The following is a 14,649-nucleotide window of genomic DNA, read 5'->3' as shown; positions in this document are numbered from 1 at the left end:
TACGCCCCCTGCGTAAGCCTCAGAAGCATTTATCTCATTCCACCAGTCCTGATTGACTGCCTGCATCAGATGAAGCCACCTACCCTTAAGTATCCTGCGCAACCCACGCAGCAACACCCAAAATAAACAAGTCTTCTCGCTTCATCCAACCAAGGAGGGCTGCCTGGTGAGGCTTCTCACTCATGCTTCTCTAAGGACCAGGCTTACACCAATAACCTATAGTTGTCATTCTTAGCATTTGTTTCGATGTCTCACTATGGGATATGGAAACTCCCGTATCCCATACATTTATCTCAAACAACCACCAGCACTAAAGAGCTGGCCCCTGCTCGAAGGAGGCCCAGCACTCAGTACTGCAGGACCTGGCTCAGAGCAGAGGTGTCCAGCTTATAAAAGCAAACAAAAGTGAGAGATGAAGACCAGCTCACTGCTGCACAAATCTCCTGGATTGAATCCCCTTTACACAGGGCCCAGGATGCAGCCAGGCCACTTGTGGAATGAGCCCACAGACAGTGAGAGAGCTGCTGCTTTGTGAAGGGCCTGCCTCTGTAGGGGCTAGCCCAGGACACAAAAACCTAGTCACTTCTCTGACATCCCTTTGTCCTGTCCACGGACTGGACATAGCATGTGCAAATGTTGCTCTTCAGAAGAAGAAAATGGCGATGGAAAAAATGCAGTCAGAGCAATGGGAGAGCATGCATGATACGACCACCTTGGGCAAGAAAGTAAGATGGGGTTTCAGCGACACCCTGGCATGTGCAGGAGCAAATTGATTGCACAAGGAGTGCACTGAGAGGCATGAATGTTACTGATTTGCTTTGCGGAGGCCAACGCCAGCAGCAGCCCTGTCTTCAGAGACGGGTGCTTCAAGCTAACCGCCTCCAGTGGTTCAAATGGAGGTCCGGAGAGTCCATTCAAAACCACTGCCAAGTCCCATGGGAGGGCCAGTGGCCTTCATGAAACAATAAACCAAAGGATGTTGGCTAGCCGTCTTTACTTCAGTTCCCACATGGCTGCATTTAGCAGCCAGAAACACCTTAATTGTGGAGAGGGCCTACTGTTCATCAATCACATCCTGCAGGAATGACACAATTACACCAACAACGCACTGAAAGGAGATGTGTCCTTTCCTCTGACATCACTCCTCCAACATCCTCCCCCCTAGTGGAGGATGCTCCAGCACTCTGAAGAGTGTTTAATTACACTCTGAGGGAGCCCTTCATTGTTTACATTACATCATTCATGGGCCAGGCCCATAGGGCCAGGCATTCCCCAGGTGTGGGTAAAATACTGCTCCCCCTGCCTGGGACAACATATCCCTGTGCAGCGGAAGTTGCCATGGCTGTCCTGACAGGAGTTGATATATCTCTGCCAACCAGTGCCTGGCTGGCCATTGTGACATCTACTCATGTAATTTGAGGCATGTCTGGGGTATTAAGTACTTGCATATTTGTGTCTTGCTGGTTTACTTGCGAGTCATCTCAATGTTTTACAAGTCAGTAAACTGGCTACTTTCACAGTGGCTAATGGTTACGTTAGTGGCTATCGCTGAAGGTAGGAGGCAGCCACAAATTACCCCAAAACTGTGTCTGGAAAACAATAAGAGAATAAGATACAGGCCTTAGTGGGCAACGAAAGTCCACATGTCAGTCGATCCCCCATTTAAATGGTATATAAACAAACTGGCTTCATTTGACATGGATGAAGGATGAGCTGTGATCACAACCTTGATTACTTTGCTAACAAGTACTTTAATACAGAGGCCTGTTTTATATGAAACACATGCATCTTTAACTTTTTTTTAATACCTTGCTCTGTGTGTCTCACCATGTGATTCTATCAGACCAGAGAAACTGGAAATTCGTTACCTGATGAGGTTTGACCAGGTGACCAAGCTCCTCCCATCTGACCTGTTCTCCTCCAACCTCTACAACAGCAGTCAAGAAGGTGACGTTGAATTATTCTTCTGAGTCATAGGACATTACCAACCAAGATGTAGCTGATTGAGTTTTGTACTTTGTGACTAAAGTTACAAATAGCCACTCTTATGTGTTGACATCCAGTAGCTTTAAACGCCGATGAGATAAAGCTGAGGATCAGCTGAACTGGACTTTGTATGTTTTTCTCTGTGTAGTTGTGAATAACGGACATTGCTGCAGTCTACTGGAGGTGATTGACAGGAATCGGTCTACAACCAGTGTGACCAGACTGCTACAGGAACTGGAGATAAAAAGAGTGGTGGGTTCTGCTTACTTAAAAATGTAATTGAACTACTTCGCATATGTAATGGATGCTGATACATCACAGGAGATTGTGTTACAAAGAGGAATAGCAGGATCTTATGTGCAATGCAGAGAAGATGTTAAATAGCAGCTTGAGTCTATATTTACCTACACAAACTTCTAATTACCCCTTCTTCCCATTATGTTGTCATTTAGCAGTATAGAATAATTGTAGGAGTGATAAGAGAAACTGGGAGAACTCAAAGTAAGAAAAGAAAGAAGAGATAAAGTGTTGAATGAGAGTTGTCTGTTCTCTCTACAGGTTCTGGTGACTCCACTTACTGAGAAAGGCTTTCTTTTCCTGCTGTCAAGTGTTCAAATGGCCACGCCTACTGGTATGACATGGGACTGATGAGTTGCACTCGTACATTAAGTACGGGATAATAACAAAATGGGGTTATTTGGGTTATGTAGTTAGTAAAAATACAAGTCTGGTTTATGTGTTTTCATGTCATTACATCATTCTTATTATTCTTATGATATGTATTGGTAGAAAACTGACACAATCCTTGTAAAAAAAAAAAAAAAAAATGCTATCTACATAACACTTTCAGAACTTTTTAGTTCAGCTTGAAACAGCATCACTGCTGTGAGAACTAGCAGTTAATACTGCATTTTTCCATCAGTGTTTTTATAGTAAAATGCACTACCACAAATGACACCATGAGTGAGAATGACAACAATGTTTGTGTTTTTAGAGAGGGGAGAGAGCTGGAAAAGGTGTCTTCAGGCCTTGTTTGTATTCCCAGAAACTAGACATCTGGTCAAATCCGGTAAGTATCACAAGTATGAGATTAATTTATATTTTTTTCTCAAATCTGCAAGATATTTTTTTTTTGTTTTTGCCTGTTATACAAAATGCAGTTGAACTTTTGTGACTCACCTGTTACAGACTTTGGATATAGTACTACTACTGTTTCCATCCCGTATTTCACACAGCATTCTCCTCCCCTGACGCTATCTGCGTGTTACTGTTTTCAAAATCCTCTTTGCAAACCAATTCTCCCTGTCACTATTTTACAGGGGCACCGTTGTAGCATCCTGGGCTTAGCACCACCAAGTTGATTGTGATTGGTTTAAAGAAATACTAACAGGCCAGAGTGTTCCCCCCCCTCCATACCATAATGATAATGCGTACAGCCAGATCATTCTAGAGCAGACTAAGTGCTGTGAACATGCGTCTGGCTATACAAGACTAAACTAAAACAGGCTACTTGAGATTTACTAAACTAAAAGAAAGCTTAGTGAGAGTTTTTTGTTGGTTCGCAATTATGCAAGCTGAACCTCAAACATTGTCATGTTGGTATAAATAGTATTAGTTGGTGACTGTGTAGGCTAAAAAACACCCACATTAAGTCCAAACTGTAGCATTGATCGATGGGAAGTCTGATGTTGTTGTCCCTGTTTCTACCTGTAGCACCACGGTGTACCTCCTCGTCCCATGATACCTCAGAGCCGTCGATATCGGGTGCAACAGTGATGCCGCAGCTGGCTCAGTTTGTCCCAGCGCTGCATCACGCCCTGGTTAAAGCCCGCGCAAACCCCCCTGCTGAGCTGTCTGCTGGTGTGGAGCGCCAGGCACGGGAATACCTTGTCGGCATGAGTGATGGCACTGTATGACCAACATCTTTTAAACTGTCATCCTCAAATTTCCATTTTTCCAGTGTGGAGCTGCAACATGATGTAAAGCATGGTCTTCTGTCTTTGCTTTCCAGGTTCGACAATACCCAATGGGTGAATACGATGAGCAGGGACAGTTGTTTCCTGTATCCAAACACCATCAGGTGAACATGGACAGCTACCTGCACTCCTACTTGTACAGTCCTGCCCTCTACCTGCTGTCAATGGCTCGGGCCAAGCAGATGGTGGAGGTACACTGTGGCCCTGAGCAGCCCAAGGAGGTGAAGCCCAGGAAGAGTGCTGGAGGCCAAAGAGAGGCAACAAGCAACACTAGAGATGGCCAGACCAACTCACAAAAGGTGAAACTGAAACCAGGATGGCAGTGATCGTTAGAAAACATTACACTATGAATATGGGCACTTAATAAATTTTTCAGGCTGTAGTGAAATGTATGTTTTTTGTTTTTCAGATGCAGCAGCTGATAGATCTTGTTCTGACTTGTAAGAGCAATGCAGAAAATGAGCTGAGGAAGGAGGTAGGAGAGGGGCTGAAGGTGCCAGGGAGGAAGAGGAAGCTGGAAAAGGAGACAGCAGAGAGGGCACTTAAATTCCTAAAAGCATCACAGGAACCTGGGAGACACCACAAGATTCCAGGTGAGACGATGAAAAGCATGGTAACACCAGCATTTTGATGCTGACTGGACACACTACACATCTGGAAGGTGTAATTTACACAACATTTTATTTATTTTGTTGAGTGAGTTGATGTCCGTTTTTAATTGTTGCAATTTTAATGTTTCTGCTGCTGTCTTGGCCAGGATTCCCTTGAAAAAGAGGTCATTGTATCTCAATGGGACCAGCCTGGTTAAATAAAGGCTAAATAAAAAAAAAATAAAGTTAAAACATTGTTCTTCATTAAGAGTGAACAGCATGGCTCATGGAGAATAACAGTGGGCAGGCCAACATCTTGAAAGAAGTCTTGTTGTGAACTTCTGTAATTAGACTGTACAGACTGAATATGGATCATTGCTGTCTAGGCTGGTTGCGTAAATACATTAAATGAGCTGTCTCTGGTGTTGTAGCAGCACTCTTTCAATCCCTTAATTGATTCTTTAGACTACACTTACGTGTGCAGAAGTCAAAGACGATGTGAGTTTTCTCTGCCGGATCTAAGGTATTTTTCTAGTTACCAGTTTTCTGTTCAAGTTGTTTTTCACGTTGTATGTTGATTTATTTGATAACATCAGCTTGATGTACAGTATAGTGCATTTAGTTTCATCATTCTTGTTCAGGCTATCCTTGTTAGAAAGTGTGGGGTTAGTTGGAACTGCGTATCTGGAAGTTTACTAACATCTGGCTGCACGTTGTGAGAGATGCTGTACCAGTCAAAAGTTTGGACACACCTTCTCATTCAATGGTTTTTATTTACTTTAATTATTTTCTACATTGTAGATTAAAACTGAAGACATTAAAACGGTAAAAGAACGCATGACATTATGTAGTGAACAATAAAGAGTTAAGCAAACCACAATATGTTTTATATTTTAGATTCTTCAAAGTAGTCCCTTTTGCTTGGATGACAGCTTTGCACACTCTTGGCATTTTCTCAATCAGCTTCATGAGGTAGTCCTGGTGCAGACCATCAGTTGTGTTGTGCAGAGGTAGGGTTAGTACACAGAGGATAGCTCTATTTGACTAGTGTTGGAACCCATATTGTGGCAAGAATCGATCAACAAAGTGAAGAGAAACGACAATCCATCAATACTGTAAAACCCAGGAGGTCAGTTGATCCGGAAAATTTCAACAGCTTTGAATGTATCCTCAAGTGCCATCACAAAAAACATCAAACGCTACGACGAAACTGACTCACATGAGGACCACCCAAGGAAAGGAAGACCAAGAGTCTCCTCTGCTGCTGAGGATAAGTTCATCCAAGTTACCAGCAACAAGAAGATAACTTTTTGGGCCCAGAAACACCAGGAATGGACATTAGACCAGTGGAAGTCTGTGCTCTGACCTGAAGAGTCCAAATTTGAGATGTTTGCTTCCAAACGGCATGTCTTTGTGAGACCAGAGAAGGTGAACGGATGGTCTCTACATGTATGGTTCCCACCGTGAAGCATGGAGGAGGAGGTGTGATGGTGTGGGGGGTGCTTTGCTGGTGACACTGTTGGAGATTTATTCCAAACTGAAGGAACTCTGAACCAGCATGGCTACCACAGCATCCTGCAGCGACATGACATCCCATCCGGTTTGGTTTAGTTGGACCATCATTTATTCTCCAACAGGACAATGACCCCAAACACACCTCCAGGCTGTGGAAGGACTATCTGACCAAGAAGGAGATGATGGAGATGACCTGGCTTCCACAGTCACCTGACCTAAACCCAATCTAGATGGTTTGGGATGAGATGGACCTCAGAGTGAAGGCAAAAGGACCAACAAGTGCTCAGCATCTCTGGAACTCCTTCAAGACTGTTGGAAACCATTTCAGGAGACGACCTCAAGAAGTTCATAGAGAGAATGCCAAGTGTTCAAAGCAGTAATCAAAGCAAAAGGAGGCTACTGTGAAGAATCTAAAATATACATTTATAATATATTCTGATTTGTTTAACACTATTTGTTTACTACATAGTTCCATGTGTTCTTTCAAAGTTTTGATGGCATCATTATATTTCTACAATCTAGAAAATAACTGAAATGAATAAAACAACTGAATGAGATTTTTTATTGACTTTACATGCATTTGTTTTGCCTCTGAAGTTTTTTTTGCAGTCAGACTAAACATACCTTACATAATGGAGTCCTGTTTATATTTTACGTCTCACAGTTACTGACTGCTGGGCGGTTTGCTGACACTTGATCTCTCTATCTTTGCCTTAGTTGAGGGAAGCCAAGTCCCCTCCTCACCTGTCTCTCTTACATCTGTGATTGGCTCAGTGGGTCTGAAGGATGTTGATTTGAGAGAAGATGATTCTGAACTGTCTACCAGACTTCTTGGCCTGCTGACAGGTGACTGGATACTGAAGCTTTCTGCCTGACAACATGCAGTAATGACACCAGCAGATTTTCCTCTAGGATTTTTTTCAGCAGCGGCGGCAGGTTCCCCAAAGCCATGGCAACGTAAACAAATGACAGTTGACTGCAGATTTTCCTTGTACAACCTATTTATTGAATGGCCAGTTGAAAATGGCTTTTTAAAGGCTGAATGTTAAAATTTAAAAAAAAAAAAAATATTTGAACAAGATCATCTGAAAATGCAGTCAGCAGTTATTCATACATGGTGTGTAGATATTAGCTTAATGCTATCAATAGTTTAGTCACGTTAGCGACACTGAGTTGGCACCGGGCCCAAATAACTGAAGCTACCGATAGGCTACGTAACGTTAGCTGGACATCAATATTTAGAGAATGTCTGTTTAACTTTTAAAATCTATTATGAGTTATCTTAAGCTAATAAGTTTACCTTTTCTCCAGTAAGTCGCTCCTCTGACTCTCTGACCTGCTGCCTGGGTGCTTGACGTGACATCACTTTTAAGGCCGCACTCTCACGAGTAATTAACGCCGTATTAACCGACCCCCCCACCACCACCACCACCTCCACCTCCTTAGCCACCACACACACACACACACACACACACACACACACACACACACACACACACACACACACACACAAAACGAGTAGATACTGAGCAAGGTAGTTATCTGTGGTTTACCTCAGTACTCGCGAGTACCCTGACACAGTGCAAGACTGCTGTGAAGGTGGAGACATGCGGCAGTGGTGTATTTGCGACGATTAAAAAAAAAAAGAAATTTGAAGGAGCGGCGGCTAGGATTCAGCAGTGAATGAATGTAGAGGAAACCCTGCACCACATACAGAACCTTCTTGTATTCCTTCTCTGCTCACATCTTGTTGTTTCAGTTAGGCATGTTGCTTTAAAAGATACTTTCAGATTGCAAGACATTTCAAAACTCTTTATTATGAAGATGTTAAGACATTTTTTACAAGTATTGAAATAAAGAAGTTGACTTTTGTCTGCCTATATACAGGCCTCACCCAAGCTGCTGAGGGAACGACCAGTCAGAACTTTTGTGAGACGCCAGGAGAGGGGCAGAGGGAGTCTTCTCCATTTGACAGGCTGGCTACAAAGCTGGGCCTGCCCACCAACTGTGACATTGATCTGAGGAAGCAGGAGGAGCTGGAGGTAACAGGAGATATTTTTTGCTTATATGTTGTCTTTTTCACAACATCATGCTATAGATGCACAGTAAGAACAGCTGCCTGTGACACAGTCACCTATGCACTGGTGTTGTATTTCCCTTGAGGCATTGTTACCTGCTCTTTACCTTCAGTACAATTACATTATGACAGAGTACAATAGAAACCCAGCAAGAACAAAGATGCTGTGCAGAGATAGCGAGACTTTGTAGCCTAAGCAACATCCTCTAACATGTGGAGTCTGACATTACCAGTACTTTTCAGAACCAGTGAGCTCAGGTGACTGGTGCAGATAGTGGCAACTTGACTGTATTTTAAAATGCACTCTATGAACATATCAAAATAGAATATATCATCTTTTTTTATAGACATTTTGTGCCAACATTAGCGGGATGACAGTGTAGACAGAGAATGATTAACTAAAACTCCACATTGGTTGAAAATTAGAGGCATTATGGTTTACAGTTGAAGATCCAGATCATAACAGAGCTACACATTGTCATTGTTGGATTGTAATATTTCTGGTGATGATATAATATAGTTAGCATATTGGCTGACCACATTCAAATCCTGAACATCTATAGGAACAGCACAACTGTAGCTAGCAGTAAAGAGAATGCACAAATGTATATTGGGAAGTATTACACAGTTATGCCATATTTAAAAAGCAAAGTTGAATTTGTTTATGTATTTTGGAAAAACTCAAACAACCTGTAATCAACATGTACAACAGTTTTCCAAGTGCCGACAGGTTGTGTGTGTGTGTGTGTGCGTGCGTGCGTGCGTGCGTGCGTGCGTGCGTGCGTGCGTGCGTGCGTGCGTGCGTGCGTGCGTGCGTGTGTGTATGCATAGGAACAGATGGCGGGCAGTGTCAGTAGTTTGGAGGGATTCAGTCCCAGCTCACACAGCGGAGAGACCAATCATCACGGAGCAGCAGGTAGAGGAGGAGGGCTGGGGAAGAGAACAGGAGGTTACGAAGAAGAGGGACAGGGGGAGATCCCGTGGATCCTCATCCCCATAACAGGTCAGTCTGTCAAAACAAAATTGTAAATTTCACAGTTTAAAAGATGAGGACAAAAACATGACCATCGTTTTAAAGTACTACAACAAATACAAAGGTGCATTGAACTTATCCTCATCCAGAGTTAAGAGCTGCGTAAGAAATAACTTCTTCCTGTATCTGCTGACAGAATCTGGGTGTAGCTCAGCCCTAATGATGCGAACATGTGAAAATTTGAGAAAAAAAAGCATTTTCAAACCCACATGGATCCACGATAAGGAGCCGAATTGTTTCATAGCCAGCTTCTTTACAACAACAATAAGGCATTTTGTAAAAAAATGGCATCTGGGGCAACAAGCACCAGATCAGATTGCAGGTTTGTGATATCCTGCACAGAGTTGTAAATCTATTAGTCATACGTGAAGCTACGTGAAATATTTTGTCTTCTGTCAGGTGCTGCGGATTATGATCTGATTGCAGATCACAAAAGTTTACTTTGAACTCTGTCTGCAGGTCTGTGTTCAGAGAGGTACACCCAGAGAGACAGGAACGTCCCTCAGGACCCTCGCTTCCAGCACTTTGCCACGGCAACAAGCATCACCACAACAACCAAATCTCGCAGGCAGAGCCCCACCTCGTCCCATGTGCCCAGCCCTTCTACATCTCCCATCCACTTACCGTCTCCTGAAGCCAGCCCTGCTCTGTCCCCCTCCCAATGCCCCTCACCTGACCCCAGCCCTCCCATTTCACCCTCCCAGTGTCCATCTCCAGAGCCAAGTCCCTATCCTTCGCCGTCTCAGTGCCCCTCTCCAGAGCCCAGTCTCCCTCCTTCCCCTTCACAATGCCCATCTCCAGAGCCCAGCCCTCCCCCATCACCTTCCCAGTGCTGGTCCCCTAAGACCCATCCTCCCCTCTCATCCGCATGGTGTCAGGCCCTGGATCCTGATAAGCTCAGCCCACTTATTAAGAACCAGACAGGTGCTAATGAGGAGCGGTTAACCCTCATAGCCTCCAGGGAGTTTACAGGTAACATCAGGCAGCCTGAGATTGTCTCACGTTCCACTTGATCCATTTGTTAATTTTAGACTATAATACCACCTGCAGTTTTCACCAAATGTATTTCCTGTTGCAGTTTTTATTAAACTAGTAGCTGACAGAAAGTACAATATATGCTTTAGAACATTTGTTGTATTTAGTCTAATACAGTCTGCCTCTTGCAGGTCAGTTCAGTGACAAAGGAGAGAAACCTCTGGGGAAAGAAGAGAAGAATGGAGAGCCACTTCTTTCTGCATCCATCCGTCCATGTAATCCTCCAGCTCTAGAGCAGAGGACTTTGCCACCACCTGCTATGCAAGGGAAGGAGGAGGCAGAGCTGGAAACAGGGAGAGTTAAGAAGGCACAGGTAGAACTTTCCGTGAAGGAAAAGAAAGCTCAGCCAGTCGAGAGGGTGTGGAAACAAGGGGAAACAGAGGCTGTTGAATGTAAACCAAATGAGGAGGAGGTGGTGGATATGATGCAAGAAGCATCTAGTGGAAAGGAGCAAAAGGGAAAATTGAAGGAACTGGCTGGTGGCTCTGTGTTTTCTCCTTCTGTCTCCTCTGCTGCTGTTTGTCCTCAAAGAGATATTGACAGCATTGTGGACAAACATGTGGGTGATTTCTCCTCTGAGATTCAGCTTCTCCTGCAAGAGGAGAGCATTCCTTACAGCTTCCCACAGTCCTCACACTCCACTTCAAACTCAGAAGCCCCCACTCCTCCACACACACTCCCGTATGCCTCAGTATCTCAGTTTTCGCAATACGTGTCTTTCTTCAACCCCTGTCCTCCCGTCCACGACTACTTGAGCTCCCTGCGAGACAGCATTAGCAGCATGCTGACAGAGTTTGATGACAGGTGGCCGAACCACAAGCCTGACACCAGCCAGACTAATTCCGAGGCCACATTGGCTAACAGGGTTAGTGCTTTTGTGGCCAGTGTCCGAGCAGGTAATGCTAAAACAGGCAGAGATGATGAGGTTTCTGCTCCTTGTGGTGAACTGAATGCTGCTGACACCAGTTCCTCAGGCAGTCAAAATCCTGTGCTCTCCAGAGGAGGCGAAGTGTGGCAGCAAGATGCTATAAACAGGAATCCCACAACTTCTCATGTCACTTTATCCACTCCTACCTCTGCATCTGCTTCTGTATACAAGCCTGCCAATACTACTGTCCTCTTCCCTCCTAACAAGTCACAACAGTCCCAGTGGAAGCCACAGCAAAGTCACATTTTAGAGACAAAGACAGTCACTCAACACGTTCAGCAAACACAAGATGACAGCCCTGCCAGTACTGTACTTTGTACGGCTGGTGTGGAAGGGGGGAGAACTCTTTCAGGTACAGATTGTGACACAACCCTGCCAGGGTTCAGCAGCGTCTCTCTACAACTGGCAGAATCTTCCAGCAGCTCTGAGCCAGTTTCCAGCCCAAGCTCTGTGTCCGTCCCTGGGCCCGCTCCTCCGGCCACAACCCTGAGCTCCCTGATTGGCCAACTGCAGCCAGAGGTGTTCAGCAATCTGGTGAAGATCATCAAAGATGTGAAGAGAAACTCCGTACAATTTTATCTCCACTGCTCCGAACCAGGAGACCAGGTCTATAAAGATGTCAAGGTAAGCTCATTGGAGTTAGTTTTGCGGAAGATTTGAGTAACTTTTCATCAGTGAGGCCTGTTGTATATACTGACCAAATTCGAGGTCTCTTGGACTTATCCCTTAATGCAAAGTGGTGGACTTCCTGTTGGGTCTAGGGTATGGCTGTAACTGGCTTTTTTTATGCACTTTGATGTGCTTCATATGCCTATCAAACTTTGTAGCTGTAGATGAAAAGTCCTCCAGGTAGTAGATGTTACAACTGTTGCCATTTTGCGGGGGGGGCCATGGAACCATTTTGGCACATACATGCACAAATCCCATAAAGTATCTAATTTTTTGCCAGTCCTGATATGTGAGCAAATTTTCATGACTTTTTGAGCATGTTTAGGTCCTCAATAACGGGTTTCAACATGCAGAAATGTAATAGTAAAAATTCCTTGCATCCCAATAGGATCCTTGCACCGTTGGTGCTCAGACCACAAATTTAATTACTAGTGATTGTGAGTTACACAGAAGTGAAGAACATAATATAGTCCTGTGAATCAGTCCAAACTGGAATGTAATGGCAGATATTCATGAAGACTATATTTGCTTTAATATGGTAGCTTTGAAAAACATATATGTAAGTCCATAGAATGATTACATTTTGGTTTATATGCGTGTTATGTCGAAGGAACTCCTGTTGAAGCAGGGTAATGTGGAGCAGACTCCTGTGGCCTTTCTGAACCAAGAAAGCTCTGACGACAGACTGCTGGTCATCATTAAGAACAGAGACATAGCTGGACACATACACAAGGTATTTAACGACTGCTTCTGCTGCTTTCCTTCTTGACTACCTGTAATCTGCATGCGTGCGTGCATGCAAAAAAAAATAATACATGTTTTATTTGAAGACTGCATCATGATTGTTGAAGAAATTTCACGCTTAGTCCTTGAAGTTTGCTGTAGTGGGTGTTTATTGGTATTCCGACATACAGTGGGCTGACCAACACAGAGCATGAATCTGTGAAGGTAAGTCCACACAGAACATTTGCAGAGTCCACATTTTATAGGGATGTCAGAGAGTAAGGTGGGGGCCGTATGTAAATACAGCGGTGAATAATGGTTAGTTTGCGTATGGTTGCTAATCAGTAACAGAGGGTAAAACAGCAGAACAAAAAGTAATTGAATCAAGGGGTCTGACAAACTGTTGCAAGTAGCAAATGTGTGACAACAGAAGGTAAGAAAGGTCTGACAGTAACAAATAACAAAAGATGAAAGAATTGTGGATAACCGTGGGAAATGGAATGAAGGGGTGACACTGGAAGGCATCTGTAGCAAAAGGTGCGCTATTTTCTACATCATGCTGAAGTTCAGGTCTAAAAGCCACCTGGTTGGTGTATTAGGCCTCTGATCTCCTTGTGCTGGGGACTATGTGATCTCTGCAGGTTAACTGCTCTGTAGATCCATGGTCCAGTTCAATACTTCCCTTTCACTTCCATGGTGGGTTGAATATATATTATGTGAGTTAACAGATGGACTGCAATCTAATCTCTTCTAAACCTTTTTTTGAGCATCTTTCTCCCAGTAGATGCTCTAGCTGTCTTCCTGTTAGTTCCTATGTCTGCCAGATGTTCTAGTTGTTTGCAGCAGTCAGTGCATTAAGCAAAAATGTATGTTTATTTGGTTTGATGCGCTCCAGAAGTGCTGCCAACTTTCTTACAACTGGGTGGAGACAAGACAGATGTGTATACTGCTATATGCTGCTGCAAGCACAACTCAGACATATCATGTTGTTGATGTGTTTGTGTTCATGCCAGATACCAGGCTTGGTGTCTCTGAAGCGACACTCCTCTGTGGTGTTTCTGGGAATCGATACATTGGACGACATCAGGAACAACAGCTACAATGAGCTTTTTGTTTCTGGAGGTTGCATCGTCTCAGATGACTTTGTGCTCAATCCGGATTTCATCACTCATGGTAGGTCACGATTTAAAATCCAGTCATTGTTCTGTCATCTGAGTCATTGTAGTGGAAAAGATTCATGCACATTTTTTACTTTACTTAGTCTGTTCATTTTTTATTTATTGAGAAAATTCTATTTTTATGAAATACAATAAAATGTTTGCATAACTTGTCTTAAATGATGAGACAAGCTCATGAATACTGTTTGCATTTATTATGTTGTGTTGTTCTGCAGAGCAACTGGCTGCACTGCTGATGTTCCTGGAAAAGCACAGTTCCACAGAGAGTGTTTGGAGGTGGAAGGTTCACTGCAAGACCCACAAAAGACTGAAAGAACAAGCCAGGTACTGATTCTGCATTATACCACAACAGACACTAGATGACGCTGTAATATTTTAAATGACATGTAACTGAATCGTTCCTTCCAGCTTGGCTGACAACAATATTCTTCTACATGGTTTGTCTCTTCTGATTTACAGGCTTATGGTGGAATCACTGTAGATCATATTATTTTCAAAATTGCTAAAAAAAAACCCCAAAACATTACTCATTGTATGTCTGTGCTACTTTGTGTTTTAATAGTTCATATATATTGTCATATTAGTATTTGAGAGACAGAAGCATAAATGCCATAAAACATCAGCAGTGTCAATATACAAGCATTAGTAGATGTGTCACTGTCGCTAGTTTCTTTCTACTTTGTAATTTTTTAAATTCAAACCTTTGAAATCCTAAGAAGCTCCCATTTTTATGTGACATGCAACTGGATCTGTTGTATTTTTAATTTCTTAAATTCTGTATGTCTGTTGCTAAACATGACTTGTAATGATATGCAGACCTGTCCAGAATAGTGTGTAATTTAATATGTCAGTTGTGGATTTACATTCACACACAGGCAAAGCTGAAGTTCTCCCAAAACAAACCATAAAATAAAGCCACCGCAGGCTTAAACACTATAT

At 43.3% G+C, this 14,649-nt stretch overlaps 1 protein-coding gene across 4 annotated transcripts in view; it reads left to right on the top strand.

The window, feature by feature from the left end:
• The window catches only part of tasora (transcription activation suppressor a), a 38,337-nt gene that overhangs the window by 12,924 nt on the left and 10,764 nt on the right, over nt 1-14,649 (top strand). For 2 of the 4 annotated variants that reach the window (XM_023294089.3, XM_023294087.3), the window contains exons 10-24: nt 1,844-1,947; nt 2,135-2,238; nt 2,545-2,617; nt 2,981-3,055; nt 3,700-3,896; nt 3,998-4,261; nt 4,372-4,555; nt 6,785-6,913; nt 7,955-8,109; nt 8,976-9,147; nt 9,637-10,149; nt 10,344-11,764; nt 12,420-12,542; nt 13,546-13,705; nt 13,926-14,034. In XM_023294089.3, the coding sequence (XP_023149857.2) occupies nt 1,844-1,947; nt 2,135-2,238; nt 2,545-2,617; nt 2,981-3,055; nt 3,700-3,896; nt 3,998-4,261; nt 4,372-4,555; nt 6,785-6,913; nt 7,955-8,109; nt 8,976-9,147; nt 9,637-10,149; nt 10,344-11,764; nt 12,420-12,542; nt 13,546-13,705; nt 13,926-14,034 (3,783 nt within the window). The remainder of the gene's footprint in view (nt 1-1,843; nt 1,948-2,134; nt 2,239-2,544; nt 2,618-2,980; nt 3,056-3,699; nt 3,897-3,997; nt 4,262-4,371; nt 4,556-6,784; nt 6,914-7,954; nt 8,110-8,975; nt 9,148-9,636; nt 10,150-10,343; nt 11,765-12,419; nt 12,543-13,545; nt 13,706-13,925; nt 14,035-14,649) is intronic. The other 2 variants (XM_035940902.2, XM_055010391.1) reach the window with 2 other exon arrangements.

Source organism: Amphiprion ocellaris, chromosome 5 (assembly GCF_022539595.1).
Source record: "Amphiprion ocellaris isolate individual 3 ecotype Okinawa chromosome 5, ASM2253959v1, whole genome shotgun sequence".
NCBI lineage: Eukaryota > Metazoa > Chordata > Actinopteri > Pomacentridae > Amphiprion > Amphiprion ocellaris.
This window is presented reverse-complemented; position numbering and strand designations above follow the sequence as displayed.